Consider the following 16,592-nt stretch of genomic DNA (forward strand, 5'->3'; position numbering starts at 1 on the left):
TTTTCCACTAGGACCTTTCCTATTATCTTCCTACTTATCATAGAATCAGTTGGGTTGGAAGGGACCTCCGAGGTCATCAAGTCCAACCCTTGATCCACTACCACTGTGGTTGATAGACCATGGCACTAAGTGCCACATCCAGTCTTATCTTAAAAAGACTTATCTCTGTTCAAGTCTCCCTTAATACCACTCTTTTCCCCCATTTAACCTTTTTACTCTCTTTGCTTCCTATGCTCACTGTGAGCCTCACACTTACACCTACAAAACAACCTCCAAAACTTTTTTTTTTTTATACCTTTTTTAATCCCTTCCTTTTAGGCAATAAATCTCAACCACCTCCCCTTCAATCTCTGTTAGTATGGTTTCTCACATTTTAACTTTTGGGTTAAGCAGGCTGTGTTCTCAACCTCCATACAACCTCTTTCAAGGTGTAATGTGTCTCTTAGTTAGCTGTATGGAAGAATCTAGCTTTCAAGCAAGACTAGATATGAACTAATTTTTAAAGTTTGTGCAGAAAGCTATCTCATCTCTACTAGAAAAAATTTGCTGTTGCCTAACATCTAGATCTGCTTTGATCACAAAGCAGAATCAATAAGAAGCACAACAGCCTCATTTCATTGCCTTGCTTAATGAAGTGTAAAAAACAAACTGACAGCACAACAAAGAGAAAAGGATAATTGATTTTTAAATGTATTCCAAAAGTGACATTTGTAATCCAATTAAGGAAAAAATTGGAAATTGTTTGGGCTTTTTCCTGACCATAGAATTCCACTGTTGTTGATGCTCCGTCTTCCTTTCTGAGTGGTAAAATTTCTGTAGGTGTTGCAGTTCGAGGAGTTTCGGGGGGGTCACTGCCGGCCGCTCTGTGAAGGTTTTCAGGGCTGGAATCATCCCCCTGCCACCCGTCCCTCATGGGAGGGACAGGCGGCGAAGGTACTTAAGCCAGGAGACAGAGACCACGCAGGGAATCCAGCAGCGAAGAAGAGCCTTTATTCAAATTTCCCGCAGCTTATAAGGGCTGCTGGGCCAAAGAGGGGATTGGCCATTTGGCTAGCCAATGCAAGGAGACAATATAATAACTATGGCAACACAGAAACCAATGGTAGACAAGTGAGTTAACAACTTCCAAATCCTGGCATGTAGGAATCCTTTCAGCTCTTGCACTGCTTTTTTACACCCATATTTCTCGGCAAAAGAGATCTGTGTTTTACAGACGCTGGTCTATCTTAGCAGGACGGTGTGTGGCTGTTACAGACCACGTGCTACCTGATGATGGTTGTCATAATCTGAATGCAGCATTAACAATAATGACTAAGCCAAGGGCTGAAAACTGACCATTGCTGCCATGCAGATGAAGTTCTGACACCCTGTAGCCTCCTAGTGCTTCTGTATTTGTGCCAAGAAAAAGGGCTCATTGCCAAGACTGTGTGATGTGCAAGAGCTGGCCAATGTGCTCTTCTTAAGCACAGTTGTTTTCACTCGCTCTGAGTGGAAGGGGGTCATAAATTTCTATCCAAAGAAACCACAGAAAAGCAGAGTGCCTCACAATGATTTGTTGGTGATGATGCAGCATTGCCTCTAGGTATGATTTTTGCGCAGTTAGTTTTAACTGGGAACCATCGAGCACCCTGATTAATGCTGTGGGTAATAAGAGGGACAAAGTCTGGGCAGGAATGGGAGTAGGAAAGAGCACTGGGGCGAAAGGACAAAGTGCTGGTTGATGGATATCTCTGCTGATGTTGGAAAGCAGCATCCCAGATGAGCAGTTTCTGCTGGGCAGCTCACATCAGGTGCTCATTGTGCACTACAATGGCCCTTATGTTAATACAATCACAAACACATCTCCAAGTACCCTTGCATATAATCAGCGTTTCAGTGGTACTGTTATTATCTAGTTTTACTGGTTCAAATAATTCAAATAATTATTTAGTAATAGAGGTAATTAAAACACTGCAGCCAGTGATGATAACTGGATTAATTAATAGCCAGCATTATCTAATTCAACTCATGAGGTATTCTTTCCTCTTCAGATGGCACTGAGGTGAGCAGTTCAGCTTCAAAATGCAGACATGAGGTATAACTGTTGTGTCACACAGCTGCTGCCATGGATCCTGCACACCAGGTGATATGTCAGAGACAGAAACAGGTCCATCCAGAGCTAATGGAAACTTGCTTTGGTAGCAGGAGCTAATGCTGCCTCACCTGTAGCTGGTATCCACTGGAGAAAGACACCAGAAGTGCTGCTTCTGGTTCACTGCAGTGGCTCAGACTGACAACTGCTATACACCAAACCAGGAGGTCCGTAGGCTGGGAATCTTGGGCACAGGTCTCACTTGGCAAGATGCCAGCAGCCAAAATACCCTTGCTTTTTGGACAGAGACTGCTGCAGATGTTTCATTTTCAGGTAAAGGAAACAGAGGGGGGCTGTAGCCTATGGCTGGCTCCTGTTCCTGCTACAACATCCAGTCTTAGAAGCACCACTTAGCTGGTGACCAGGGTTACCTATTACCCTTGAACGGACTGTTAATGAAGCACAATCACGTTTATGGAGAGTCCTGTCTTTCTCCCACCAGGACACTCAATGTGAGATGAGTTATACCCTTTCCTTTTCTACTGCTGGAAAAAACAGGCTTAACTGTAGGCTCACACACTCCCAAATAACACGTGATTATCATTGGCATTACAGTCAGTTGCAAAGTAGCAGTCTGATGCTCATGTTTTGTTTATGAGAACAAAATCCCACCAAGCCCCTCTGCAGACAGTCAGGGTAATTAAAGCATTGCTGGCTGCAAGGCAACATGCTAAAAGTTACCAGCCCAACTACACTCAATAGCTTATTCTCCTTCAGGCTGGGTAGGCTTTCTGTCAGATTTTTTAATCCCTCTCCCTCGATCTGATGTTCCTAGTCTGAGAAAGGTGAAGCATCATCGCATCTTAGCATTTTCTGGTGTCGGGGAGGGACGCCAAAGACACAATGGTTTCCAGCAAGCATCAGCACGTTGCTGGGTTTACTGCTGACCATCCTCTAGCTGTTTCTGTGGAGTCTGAAATGCTTTTCCTTTGATGTAAGGATGCCAGGAACTTCAGGCAATGGCAACACAATACAGCTTGGAAACAATCCACCCTCTTCTTTCTCACAACAGTTAGCAGGGAGCTCTGGCACAAGACTGATAGTGACTCTGATGAAGGTTGTTTGCAGGTGTTGTAACATCCTGACATGATTTGCCTTTGAGCTTCCTCTTCTTATCAGGACAAGTAGCTACATGCAGAGGTGCTGATGTGGTGGAGAATAGTTTAGAGTCCTAACTATTACTGGGAAAGGGGACAATGGGAAAAAATATCACATGAACTCTTTTTTTTTAGCCCAAGCACTGCTTTTTGACATTATGTATTTGGCAAGATTGCCATCTGCTATCTGGGTAACTCCCTCAGCAGCCTGATGGAGCTGGGAAGCTTTACAAAAACAGCAGAGTCAGACCATTTCACCTTGTGATCCCCTCTGCGCCTGCTATCTAATACTAAACACATTTCCTTGCCCTCCTCAAAATCAGTAACAGTATTATTGGAACAAGCTGTGTGGGTCCTCAAATTTTGTCCTGCACTAATGATACCCTGTCAGTCAGCAACAGAACTTGTACATGGTTGAGCTTACTGAAGCTCTTGCCTGCAGGTTTTTCCATGGCACAACACAAGGGATAATCTGGCCTTGTGAGCGTATGGTGAATAAATTGAGCTTTATTAAAGAAATCAATACTTTCAGCCTAAGTTATCCCTCCTGCCAGCAAGGTGACATCATAACTAGTCCAGGTACTAGTGTTCTGCTGAGCTGGCATCTGAAATAGAGCTCGCATTTCGCTAGCCTTTTCAGAAACCTCTATTCAAAACTCCAGAACTTCAGTGTAGTAATTTCAAGTTTTGCTGTGGTTTTACAGTGCTGTCACCTGATAACTGCATCACCAGCACCCTACACTGTGCTTTACCTCACTAAATGTATTTAGGATTAGATGCAAACCATACATTTCTTTCATTTAGATAAAACTCACATCAGGCTGAAGTGTTGCATGCAAAACCTTGGGAATGAATGGATCCATCCTCCTCGGGGACCAGGAACACATTGAGTCCCGAAAACTTTGCTGAGCTGGAGAGAAATCTGAGAGCCTGTGAGTCAAAATCCACTGCTCAGTCTTCTTAAAATCCCACTAGCACCCATACTTCCAACAGTGGGCAGCTCCACAGCTGCTTCCATTTCTGCTTGGAGACACTAAAGCAAAGTAAAATAATTTATAAATATGGCAAATAATAAAGAAATCCATAAGCTTAGAAAGCACAGTCTTCTCCTACCTAATGTCTTCTGGATCTGTACTTTGGACTTAAAGAGCTGACTAAAAAAAAAAAAATCACAGCTCTGGCAAACTCTAGAATTGTCTGCTGCATTTTCATTAATTTGTGCAAATTTCATTGATTTATCATTATCATATTTATAGTAGAATAAATGTATAGCACTCTTGAGATGCATGAACGTTTAGATAAGGAAATTAGCTAAATAACATATTGCCTTCTAGGATAGGGCAAATCTGGGTAATGCTGGGCACAAATTAATTTTTCACTAGCTGATATTGCATATAAGTCACTTGAAAATCCCTTTTATTAGGGGCAAGTTAGAGGGATGGCCAGCGAGAAATTAACCAAGTACCATGGGGACTACTGCAAGGCGGTTTACCTTGCAGGCTGGCAAACAATAAACTCTAATGCTAGCTTCAAAACACCTCTCCTGACAGGAAAAATAGCTAAAATTATGCTCTTCCACAAACATAATTAAGGGAGGTCTATAAGTTGTAGTAGCATTTGGATAAAACTAGGTATGACAAAAACAGTGTCAAACTATGACTAGAACCCCTGCAAAGTAAAATCTAAACTAACTAGAGTAAACTTTCATAAAACAATAGCAAGGAGCTGCTGCAGAGCAAGCAGACTGACTGCCATAAGCAGGCATGGGACTATGCCTACAAGATCAAACGAGGATAAGATAATCCCAGGTGAGTGGAAGGTATTTAGTGGCTGTAAAAGGCCTGAATAACTGATGTGTGACAAGTCTTTTGAAATTAACTAGGTCAGACAAGCTGACAATTTACTCAGCTCTCCAAATCATGGAAAACAACTTTTGCATAAAATTATGGCATAGCTAAAACCTTGAAAATTTTGCTCTGAGATGATGAACATACTTTGGGTCAATTTTACAAGTGAAGGGAGAACTAGTTTTGTGTAGAGCCTCTGGGCTTTCCCATGGCCAAGGAAGCAGAAGAACAGAGAGGCAAACACCCTGGGTCACAGAGCTGCCAAATCAGCAGGGGAAATTAACGGGAGCTGCTAATACACTTGAACACTGTTTCTCAGAAATAAACTGTCTTAATTATACTTTGCGGAGCTCAGAATGGCAGAAGCCAGACAAAAAGCTGGCAGGCTGCAGGATCCTAGCTGCCTACAGGGACCTGGCACAGTGAGGGGTTAGGTGGGAGCTCCTCCCCAGACCAGTGAGAAGAAGCATCATCTGAGATTTTTGGCAAATAAGTCAAAAAGAGGAATTTATGGCAGGTTTCAGGCAGGAACACAGGGAAGGATAGGGTCAGGAGGATGACAAGGAAGGTGAAGCGGGTAGTGGGGCTGCTCGATGAATGACAGGGATTCTCAGGGTGCCAGGATGAAAGACTGCAGAACGGCAAGGAGGAATGCAGCAGGGTTGGATTCAGGCTTTATCTTACATAAATTCTGAACTATGCCCTCAGGTAAGACAGACAGAGAAGAAGAGATATGCTGACGAGACAGAATAAGTATGCTTATAAATAAAATAACTATGTATTTAGAGATATACACATGCATACTTATATTTATAAAATGTATTTATAGAAACAGTCCTTATCAATAAAGTATGTGATGAAAGTTTTCATTCTTGGTTTTGTTTTCATTCATTACTAGGTATTAGTCCCAAGTGTTGCAGTAATGTATTCCTTATTATTGTTCCTATAGTAATGTATTTAATGATATATTTATGTCCGAACCTCATAGTTACTCTGTTTCTGACAGACTAAGTACTAAACATGAGTAAAATAAATGTTGGATGTCAGATTGTCTTCTAGCTCAGTCAGCAGTGCCTCAACACTGAAGATCGTTTTATTTCATACCAGCACGGACCCTTAGTTGCAGTGAGAATTTCCTTTTTTTTTTGTACAGTCAGTTCTCACTAGGACTGCAATGCTTCTCCCTTCCCTTTATGATCTCTGTTGTTTATTTTTTATAGTCTGTAGGAAATGCTGTCAAAAGGGAAAATCTAATAGCTTTGGAGGCTACCTGAGGAGACATGGTAAATAACAGCATCATCACATGCAGTTCCAGCAGAGCTGGGTGCAGGACAGGTTGGACAAGAGAGCATAGGCCTTTCGTGCAATAAATGCGGTCAGCCTGCTGTGACTCATACGCCTCTTACTTGTCTGACTGCAAGAGATCCTCTCCCTCCAATTCGAGAAACAACACTGCTAATACTTCTGCTTCTCATAGTGCTCGCTTCCCTCAAAACATAGACTAAAATTGTTGCTATGATGCTTGAGGTCAGACTCTTGGTCTTGCTCTACAGCAAACACCACCACATTCCACAGGAACCAATACTGGCTTCACTTATGGAGTAGGGCTCCAGGATGCGCATAAATCATGCACAATCTGGTCATTCATGATTCATTGCAAATAGAAAAAGAAAATTATAAACAGGAAGGAAAAAATCTCAACAAGTTGCAGCTGTCAGCACACAGGCTGCAGCAGGCTGGAAGAACATTTTAAAAGGAGAGGACAGCTAACCTTTTTCATTCCCAGGCTTGGTATGGAGGTGATGTGTGGCCTCACAGCACAGGCAGTTCGGCCCCATATATCAGTCACTGGACAAGGCAGGTTTCATTCCATGCAGCTGCCTGCACCAACAGTCCCACAGCATAGATTTTGCACCCAACCTGCTGTCAGCCCATCTCACTGTACCATGCTTGCACTGGAGGGGTTTTTTGTGAGGTGCTGAGGAGGCCTCTCCTGTTGCTGAAACAGAACAACCTGGCACTCCTACAGGTAATGAGTAGATGATTTGGTATTGGGTTAATAGAGGGGTTAAACCTGCATCTCCCTCTAGACACAGGGAGCATAATCCTGAACCGATCCAGTCAGCACACAACAGCCCGGGGAAATTGGGAGATGGGGACGCTTTTAAAAAGCAGCTCAAGCTCTGCATTGTTTTCTCCAGCAAGAGCTGGCTGGTGTGGACAGCGTTAATTGCTTGCCTTCTGTGAAAACTGTTTAAGGCCCATCCTAATGAGTCCCCACTGGAGCAGCGGTTCAGCGGGAGCTGCAGTGCCGACTCCCTGAAGGCTCCCACGGCCCGGACAGCAGCTCCCGCCCCAGCCCGCTCCTCACGTCCACGTAAAGCTCTTTCCGAGCCCTGCACGCCTTCGCTGTGCTCCGGAGAAACACGGTCACGGTGCCTGCAAGAAGTTTAAAATGTAAATCAAAATCCTAAAAATGGATAAAACCACGGGCTGGGGTCCTGCAGTCCGAGGCTGCAGCTTGGACGTCCCCGGGGTGGCCATGGCAGGGGCGAACCCTTGTGCCCCCTCGCTCTCGGATGCCCCGGGGCTGGGGGCGAGAGCGGGGCTGCCCCGCGGGGCCGGGGCTGGGCCGGGAGCGGGCGGCGGGGCCGGGCCGGGGCCCGCAAAGCTCCGCCCCGGCTCTTTAAGCCGCCGCGGGGCCGCGCTGGGCTGAGACGCGCCGAGTCGAGCCGAGTCGAGCCGAGTCGAGCGGAGCCTTGCGGTGAGTGCGGGGCTGGCAGCGGGAGGGCGGGGGGTGCAGGGGCTGGGCCAGAGCAGACCGTCTCCCGGGGCAGGGCTGGGGGTGGTGAGCGCCACAAGGGGACCCGGCGCCGGCGGGAGGGGAAGCGGCGGGCGGGGGGCGATGCTCACCCCGTCCGTGCTGCTCGGCTTGTTGTAATGATCGAGCTGCCACGCACAGGGCTTCGCCGGCTGGCCGCCGAAAAAGCCGTCCAGGATAATTGAATAGCCTGGAATTTCTCAATGTCTGTCTTGGGATGGCTTAGGCCCCTTGTGTTTAGAGCTGCTGTTAACAAACGGGTTGGAAAGGACCTGGCGGCTGCCGTGGCTTGCCCGAATAACGTGCTCCCCTCTTGGCTGGGTTCAAGCAGCTGCCAACAAAGCTGCAACCGACAGTCAGAATTGTTGGTGCTGGTACTGAGGTCACCTGGATGTTTAATTACTGCTCTTGAGCTCCCCAGAGGCCTGCCTGAACTAGCCAAAAAGTCTTCAGGGAGCAGGGAAGGCTTAAGGCAGCACATGAGGTCTGAATCTGCTACCTGTGGAGCTCTGGAAGGAGATCAGGGCAGTGTGAGGCTGTGGTGCTGAGAGAGTGGCTTGTGGGCAGGGGGACAGGCTTGTGCACTGTCCTGTAGCAGAGCTTCTTCAAGTCACCAGCCTTGTTCCCCTAAGGTGTCTCCTGGGCACTGCTGCCGTAAGGGCAGCTCTTGCTGTTGGGTGATTGAGAAAATATTGCCATTCTTCCCATGCAAGCTGTCATGGGAACATCAAGGGGAGGCTAAATGGAAATACTTCCTGTGGAAGACAGTACGGTCACCTTGAAGTAATTACTTCAGTTCCTTTTTGTTTTTCATTTAATGAATTCTCAGAGTCCTTATCAGACAGTCTGAGTCAGCTAAAGGTTGCTGGATCACCTAATATTTTGTCTCCCTTGGGAAGAAAGGGTGGAGCTGCACCCTGTGTTGCCCAATATTACATGGGAAATCTGGGGAAAAGCTGAAAACCTGATTCAGGTCCTTGGCTCTAGTGTGCATGAAAGCTATTGTTTACTAACAAAATGGTTAAAATTATTTAGGCTCATGTAAATACACAAAAGAACATGAGTGGGGATGGTGAGAGGAAAAGACAGAAGTACTTCTTGTACCAAACGCTATTTACATTTTGGAAAGAATACAGAGTGAAAAGGAATCTCTTCTCCATTTTTCTTTTTTTCCAGTCCATGCATTCCTTTTCCAAAGCTTTGTGCAGCCTATATTCGCTTTAACCAAGGACGCTCTTTGCCATGATTAATGTCAGCTGCTGTGCAGTAGCACGGCCAAGCACTTGAATAAAAGAAATGGAATCTTAATTTTTAGACTCTACAGTTGTGCCAAGAATGACAAAAGCAAAGTGGGAAATGTCATAAAACTAATTTTATGAGCTCGGTCAGGGTATTAGTGCTAAACCATGGAGCAGTAATGATGCTAATCCTGTGGAAGTATTAAACAAAGGGCTATCTCAGTAATTGGTGTCAGTGTGCAAATAGCACTGCTCAGCCACTCTGAGGAAGTTTCCTAAGCTATTGCTTAGGAATGTACCTAAGATGCCCCAATTTAGGTTAATAAACTAATCTTATTTTGCCACATGCCATGAATGGCTGGCTGCTTGTCTTGGACAAAGGTCTTGTAGCAGCTACCTGGCAGCATGTCTTGGGAACCACACAACCTACCATGCATCCCTAAAACTGCTGGTCATGCTGCTTGGACAGGAGGCTTGTTTTACCAAGCCATATGGGTCACGTAATTCAGCCAAAACTGCTGCTCTCAGTTGTTATTTATGAGTCTGCTCTACCTTGCCTGAGGAGCACAAGGTGCCTCGCTCTGCACTGAGGCCTGTCCCACACATTGCTTCAAGATCCCCTTTCTTTAAGGGGCTTTTCTCACCAAAGTGCTCCTGTTTGGATCCCTGTGGTGGAGCTTCCAGTTCCTCTTTGTCGGCCAGTGGGATGACTGGAGATTGGTAGTCCTCTGCTTCTGGCTCAGAGGGATGAGTGGCAAAGCTGATAAAGGCAGCAGACTGTGGGCATTGTGTGTGGATGCTGTTGTGTGTATCTTCTCCCTGTCTGGCCAGCATAGGAGAGCTTCTAGAGGTGAGTTTTCCAGAGAAATGTCAGAAGCTCCCAACAAATTCCTTCCCTCCCTCCCTTCCTGATAGTTGACCTGTACTGCAGTGCTGCTGTGGGGAGTCTGCAGGGAGGGAATGGTGGTGCTGGTGGGGTAGGGTGGCAGTGGGCAAACCCATGGTCCTCTTCCAGAAACCTTCTCTGAAATGAGGATCAGTAAGGAGCAGTGAGGGTGATGAGTCTTAAGCAGCTCCGCTGGGTTAAGCTCGCTGAATTGGTAACCCTGTCTCTGGCTGCTGTTGGCCTCTGTGCTTGCGAGAGGTGGTCCTTTGGTGGTGAGCTGCAGGAGAGCAAACCAGCATTACCCAGCAGTCACAAGTTAAGGGCAGTTCAGGGACGACTAGGAGATAAGTGTTCAACAAACACTGCAGTGTTATCTCATGGTGGTGGCGGGAGGAGGAAAACCCCAGAAAAGCCAAAGGTGACGGGCAGTGCTTGGCTTTGGTACTTTAACCCAGGACGGTTAATGGGAGGAGCAGGAGGAGCTCCCAGCCAAGCTGAGTGGGAGCGGCTGGTGGTGGTGTTGGGAGTGCAGGGGACCTGGGGAGGGGGCAGCTCAGCTTGAGATGGGACAGTCACTGCTTCTGGCTTTATGTAGGAGACTGTTGGTTCGCACAATGGGTGAGGTCCCTGCACACTAGCCATCTGAGCGTCCATTCCAAGTAACATGTAATGTGTGAGAGGGAGTTTTACTTCCTTTTAAAGCAGCTGTGGCTCCTTGAGCAGTTTGGTTTGGTTTATATACCTGTCTGGTAAAGGTACAGTTCATGTAATAGCAGTGAGTCCCTGGGAAATAATCTCCCTTAAACTTCTTTGAAGTGCAGGTGTGATCTCAAAGGAGTTCAGAATGTTCCTACAGCCCTGATAAGTGGTTTTCTGGTGAGGTGAACTTTGGCTTGTACCACATGCCAAATGACAGGCCCTGCAATAAAACTAAATGCTATTGTTGGCACAATTGGTTTGCTTCTATCAGATGAGAGGCCCAGCATTAATGAAGCATAGAAACTGAAATTATATCTGTCTAGGGGGCATTCGTTCAAGGTACAGTAAAGCCCTTGTGCATGGAACTGTAATTTGGGCATATCCAATTTATGCAACTTTCAAAATCCGCAGGCAGGGACAGAGGACATGTCTCGTGAAGACTGTGTCTCGGTTTTTCTTGCTGTTCAGCAGCAGCAGTCTCTGATCCCCTTGCCAGTTCATCTGCTCTTACAAATAGCCGTAGAGAGCCCATCTAAGCCTTTAAGTCTGGTCTGGGATCTGAAGAGCAGGGAAGTTGAGTTGATCCCAAAAACTTCTCATGCAGTGGAAGGTCACATTTTTAAACAGTTGGTGAAATCTCAGGGTTGTGCTCTGATACATTAACTTTGCAGATCTGGTTTAAAGGAGCCTGTTACATCAACAGTCCTGGGGCCAGGGTGGTGGAGGACACTGTATTTAACAAATCTCTCCCCTTCTCCCTTCCTTCCTGGCTGGGCACACAGAACCACCATGCCGAACTGGGGAGGTGGCAACAAATGTGGTGCCTGTGGCCGCACTGTCTACCATGCTGAGGAGGTGCAGTGTGATGGGAGGAGCTTCCACCGGTGCTGCTTCCTCTGCAGTAAGTATTCCCCTCCAAAATCTCTGCTGGCATAGCTGGGGGGATCACAGCAGCAGGGTGCTGGTCCACAGGAGATATCCCAGGCTCAGCTGGCACCCATGATGGGGATAGCAGTGGCCAGAGATGTCTTGGTTTAACACATGTTGGGCTTAATTCCTGCTTCCTCACATGCTTCCTGGGCCTGGCATCCCAAAGGGAGAGCACGTCTCCTGGAGAGGTATTATCCTACCCATCCAGTGTGTAAGGAGTGGGATGCACCTCTCGGAGCACATCATGATTTTTCTCTTCCATTTGCACTCTTGCCAGCCTTTTCCTCAAGAGTCTGAGGGTTCTTTAGGTTGGAAACTTAGCTTAAGTGTTGCTCATGCAGAGGAAAAAGCCCAGTGGCAGAGCTCCATTTGCACTGATCTGAGCTCAGCTGGGCTTCTCCTGGTGGTCTTGGGGCTGGCAGTAGCTGAAGGAACATTATCAAACTGCTGCCCTGGTGTCCTGCACAGACCAGGACACCAGCGTGCTTGAGCACAGCTGAGTTGTTGATGCTTTAGCTCAGCCAAAAGCCTAAATTTTCTTGGCACAGGAGCCTGTGGTTTATTTCAGATGAAAGGAGTCCAAAGCATTATTTTCCAGTCCAACCAACAAGCCTAGCGAGGCATTGAAAACTGCTTTCTCTGCTGAAAAGACCTCTGCTTAGATGAAGGGAACAAAGGGTCCCTGTGAATCCGAGGCTCCTACTTTGCAAACAGACAGCCTGTCTGTCTGAATCAGAGAATTTTACCTTGTTGCTAACATGAAGTACTGTTTTGCCCCACTTGCTGGTGATTAATACATATGGGCAGAGCTTGGGTTTAGGTCTCTTCATCTAAGCTGCAGTTACAACTGGCCCCCTCAAGCAAGTTTACTGTTAGTCTGCTGCCCAGTGTCAGCACGCTGTGCTGGCACTGAGAGCCTCAGCACACCTATGCTCCTTTCCCTTAGCTCTACTGTGGTCACAAAAAACAAAGATTAGATGTCTTGGCTGCCTCATTTTCAGCCTTTTATGGGAGTTACTATTAAAAGAAACCTGGAACTTACAGTCAAACAATGGCTCTACTGTGTCTGAATATATGCTTTTCCTTAGTGCATAGTTCTGTTGAGGTTAAAGTCTGTAGACTTAACAAACATGCATTAGTTGATTTATTTATTGGATATTTTTGTCTTATAAAAAGAACCTTGGAACTAATGAATGCCATAAGCAAAGGTCACCCAGTGTTTTGAAGACACTAAAATTCTTTTTAAACAAAAAATTCATAAGGCCATTTCTTTTTTTTCTTCCCAAATTCTTTATCACGGGCATAATGCTGTTGCAGATGGAAAGAGCATGCAACTGGCATACAAAAGGAGGTTTTAGAAGGAAATAGTTCTCCCTTCTACTGTAACCTTGAGTAGAGTGCTTGCATTGTGCCGAAGGACAATGTAGGAATGCCAGAAAAGCACAGCCCCTCCGGTGACAGCTGTGAACCAGCCCCAGCTCAGTCCAGAAGCAGAACTGAGGCGGATGAGGGTGGGGGAACCTTGAAGGTTTGTTTTTTTTCCCCAGCCCCACCCTGGCAAAAAGGGCAGGACAGGGGTTCTTCTGTACTGATAGGCTTTTGCTTCATGCTGTATGGCATCTGTCAAGGGAAACTGCTGACTGCCCTCTCTGGATTTCTGAGCAGCCTCATTCATCAAACCACAGCAAGTTTCCAGGCTTTAAATGTCATGGTCATGAAGAGGTGGGAGGGAATACAGCCCTTTACAGAGCTAAGCATAATTCACGAATTCAAACGGCAACTTGCTCCCTCTAATCTCTAGTGGTCCCACAGCCCAATGAGAAGAATTGTGGACAGGAAAACCCATAACATCACTTCTCACTTGATTTTTGGCTTACTATGTGTGCTGATGGAAACTGCCTTAAGGCAGTTTAACTCTTTTTTTCCTCCAGTGGTCTGCCGGAAAAACTTGGACAGCACAACTGTAGCGATTCATGATGCCGAAGTTTACTGCAAATCTTGCTATGGGAAAAAGTATGGCCCAAAAGGTTATGGATATGGTCAAGGAGCAGGAACACTGAACATGGATAGGGGAGAGCGACTAGGCATCAAGCCTGAGAGGTGAGTGAACTGAGTTCAGAGGCGCCCTTGTCCTTTAGTACTGTTTTCAGAGGAGTCTTTCAAGCTGGATTTTGTTTACTTCATGTTGTTTGGAATTGGAACGCTGCAAAATACGCCAGTCTAGCTCAACGCAGGGCATTTAACCTGTGCTACACAAAGCTCCCACTGGTGACTATGTGAGTAGGAACAGTACAAGCAGGAGTTAGTGCAGGCAAGGATGCACTAATCCTATGCATGAGCTATAGGGGACTGGATTACGGAGCTGCTGATTGCTCTGCATGAGCCCACAGAGGTGACTCCCAGTGTCGAGGCACTCTCCTAAATAAGCTGGAAATGCGAATGTTCAGCACTGGACATGGATTTGGACAGCTGGGAATCTGGGGCTACAAGAAGAATGAATTTTTAACTGGTAAATGAAGAACCATTTGTGCTTAACGGTAGCCAAAGTCAAAAGGCCCATTAAATAGTAAACATTCCTAGTCTGATTAAGTTCTTGCTGTAAAGCAAAGCATGTGGAAAGAAGCTGAGGTATGCCTGACAACTTGCTTCATGCAAGTTCTCAAATTATTGCTTAGTGTTATATGATGCATGCTCACCAGCCAGGTTCAGTGATCCGTTCAGGTTCCAGATTACGATCAGTAGACAGAAATTTAACAGAATTATTTGTAGCTTACTATGTGAAAAATCCATGTCCTAATACAGAATTCAGCACTTCTAGATAAGTGAAAAGGGGAAGGTTCCTCAGAAAACTAGCCTTTACAGGAGCTTCTTTTTATCCTCTGAAGCATGGCCATTCTCTTTTTGTTGTTGTGGTTTTGGCTTTTCTTCCCACCAGGTGTAATTGGATAGCCTTGCTGCTAACTTACTCCTCCTGTTTTGCAAAAGTACTATAGCACGTGTTGGATGCTGCAACGCGTATTTGTGTTGCTAAAAAGAGCAAGAGGTCATTTAGTAAAAAAGTAGAGACAACAAATGTCCTATTTCTTTCAGCACACCTTCTCCTCACCGGCCCACTACAAATCCAAACCCTTCAAAGTTTGCTCAGAAGTTTGGAGGGGCAGAGAAATGCTCAAGGTGTGGTGATTCTGTTTATGCAGCAGAGAAAGTAATAGGAGCTGGAAAGGTAAGGAACTGCATGTGCTGTTTTGTACCTGCTGCATGGACTTTAAAGTGAGCAAGGTGTGTTATGTGGGTCCCAGTAGGGAACCAACTGCAGGGCCGTTACCTTAAAATCACATTTCTTAGCATCGGAAACAGTCAAATCAATCAACTTCATGGAACAAAAAGTACTTGAAATGCAGGTTGATGAGTGATCACCTTAGATTTCAAAGGTGAAGATTCAACATTATCTCATGCCAGACTTGAAGCAGACTGCAGAAGCCCTCTCCCTCAGAAGAGGGAACAGTCCTGTGGGGTGTGCAGCTTGTGAAGGAGGCTGAATGTTTCAGCAGAAAGGGAATGTTCTCTGAAAATACCATGTAAAACCATGTGTCAGGCTGCCAGCTGTCTGACTCGCTTGCTACAGAGAGCCAAGATCTGCTCTGAATTGATCAGAGCAAGCCCAAACCTTTCAAAATGCTGCTCTGAGCAGGATGCTGTGTGGAATTTGAGGCTTTGGGCCACTCACAGAAATGCAGATGCTCTTGTCTGCTACTGGTGCACTTCAACTGGTTTTTATTGTACCAGTCATATAAAAACAACACTGATGCAGATATTTCCAGTCAATATGGGTTTTTTACCAATTCAGATATCATGTGTACTTATACTATCTTTCTGCTTTTTATTTTTTCCCTAGCCATGGCACAAAAACTGCTTCCGCTGTGCCAAGTGTGGAAAAAGCCTAGAATCTACAACCCTAACTGAAAAAGAGGGAGAAATCTATTGTAAAGGTGAGGAAAGAAACAAAGGTCACTTGTTTATGGTTCAAGGTAATATGTTACAGGGATGGATTGTTAGTTTAGTCCTGGTATAAGAAACTTTCAGGCTCATATCAAGATGGAAGTGCTCTGTAAGTCATAGGAATAGAGCTGAAAAATGAAATAAATATTACTGAAGCTGCTGATGCTGACATCTGCATCAAGCAAAACATCCCATACTGAGAGATGCAGCAGCTTGCGCCCTGTGCCTGGGTCAGAGAGCAGATCAGAGTAAGGAGACAAACCATCAAGCATCCTGCCATGCCTTCTTGCATGATATTGTGGATATAAACTTGATATGTGATATTAGATACTGTGGTTTGATGACAACAAATGCCTTAACAGATAGCGAGAACAGAACCAACATGTGAGTTACCTTCACAGAGTGGGTTGGGAGCTACATGGGAGCTACATGGACTGAACAGGCCTGGCTACTGAGTTCAGTCAGGGCAGTTAATGCAGTTTAACAAAATGTTTTTAAGTGTTGCATCCCATGGGGATGTTCTAGTGACTAGGGGGAAGCAGCTGAGGGCTTAGCCTAGACAGTGCTGTTCTTAATTAACGTGCCAGAGAAGACTCAGCTACTACATGTTCATCTTTCTTGCAGGTTGTTACGCAAAGAACTTTGGCCCCAAGGGATTTGGGTATGGCCAGGGAGCGGGTGCCCTTGTTCACGCCCAGTGAGGGGGCTAAAAACCCCTTATGGCTCTGCTGAGATCCTGCTAGAAGGAACAAGAGGGTTTCCTAACTGTTACTAACTACTGTGAAACAGATACTAGTTACTGTAGTGCTTGGGTATAACATTCTGAAGATGATTTTAAAAAACCCCACAAACACTGCTTTTTTCCTTGCTTTGTGTATCACACTGTAACACTTTTAATACTGAGTATCGATTCAATAAAGCTTTGCTTGTTGATATATCCTAAA

At 45.7% G+C, this 16,592-nt stretch overlaps 1 protein-coding gene across 1 annotated transcript; it reads left to right on the plus strand.

Annotated features, from left to right (window-relative positions):
- The first annotated feature begins 7,819 nt into the window (after positions 1-7,819).
- CSRP2 (cysteine and glycine rich protein 2) lies at positions 7,820-16,592 on the plus strand. Its single transcript, XM_064655612.1, has 6 exons — positions 7,820-7,839; positions 11,502-11,620; positions 13,581-13,749; positions 14,740-14,872; positions 15,545-15,638; positions 16,273-16,592. Exons 2-6 carry the CDS (start codon positions 11,509-11,511, stop codon positions 16,347-16,349), a joined length of 585 nt encoding a protein of 194 aa, XP_064511682.1. The 5' UTR covers positions 7,820-7,839; positions 11,502-11,508; the 3' UTR covers positions 16,350-16,592.

The sequence above is a fragment of the Pseudopipra pipra genome, chromosome 5 (assembly GCF_036250125.1).
Source record: "Pseudopipra pipra isolate bDixPip1 chromosome 5, bDixPip1.hap1, whole genome shotgun sequence".
Taxonomy (NCBI): Eukaryota; Metazoa; Chordata; class Aves; order Passeriformes; family Pipridae; genus Pseudopipra; species Pseudopipra pipra.

Bases quoted from the DNA above. Each gene is read 5' to 3' on its own strand.
- CSRP2 (XM_064655612.1), top strand. From the start codon at position 11,509: ATGCCGAACTGGGGAGGTGGCAACAAATGTGGTGCCTGTGGCCGCACT. The intron at 14,873-15,544 runs GTAAGGAACTGC...TTTTTTCCCTAG, and splicing joins AAGTAATAGGAGCTGGAAAG to CCATGGCACAAAAACTGCTT. The intron at 15,639-16,272 runs GTGAGGAAAGAA...TCTTTCTTGCAG, and splicing joins GGGAGAAATCTATTGTAAAG to GTTGTTACGCAAAGAACTTT.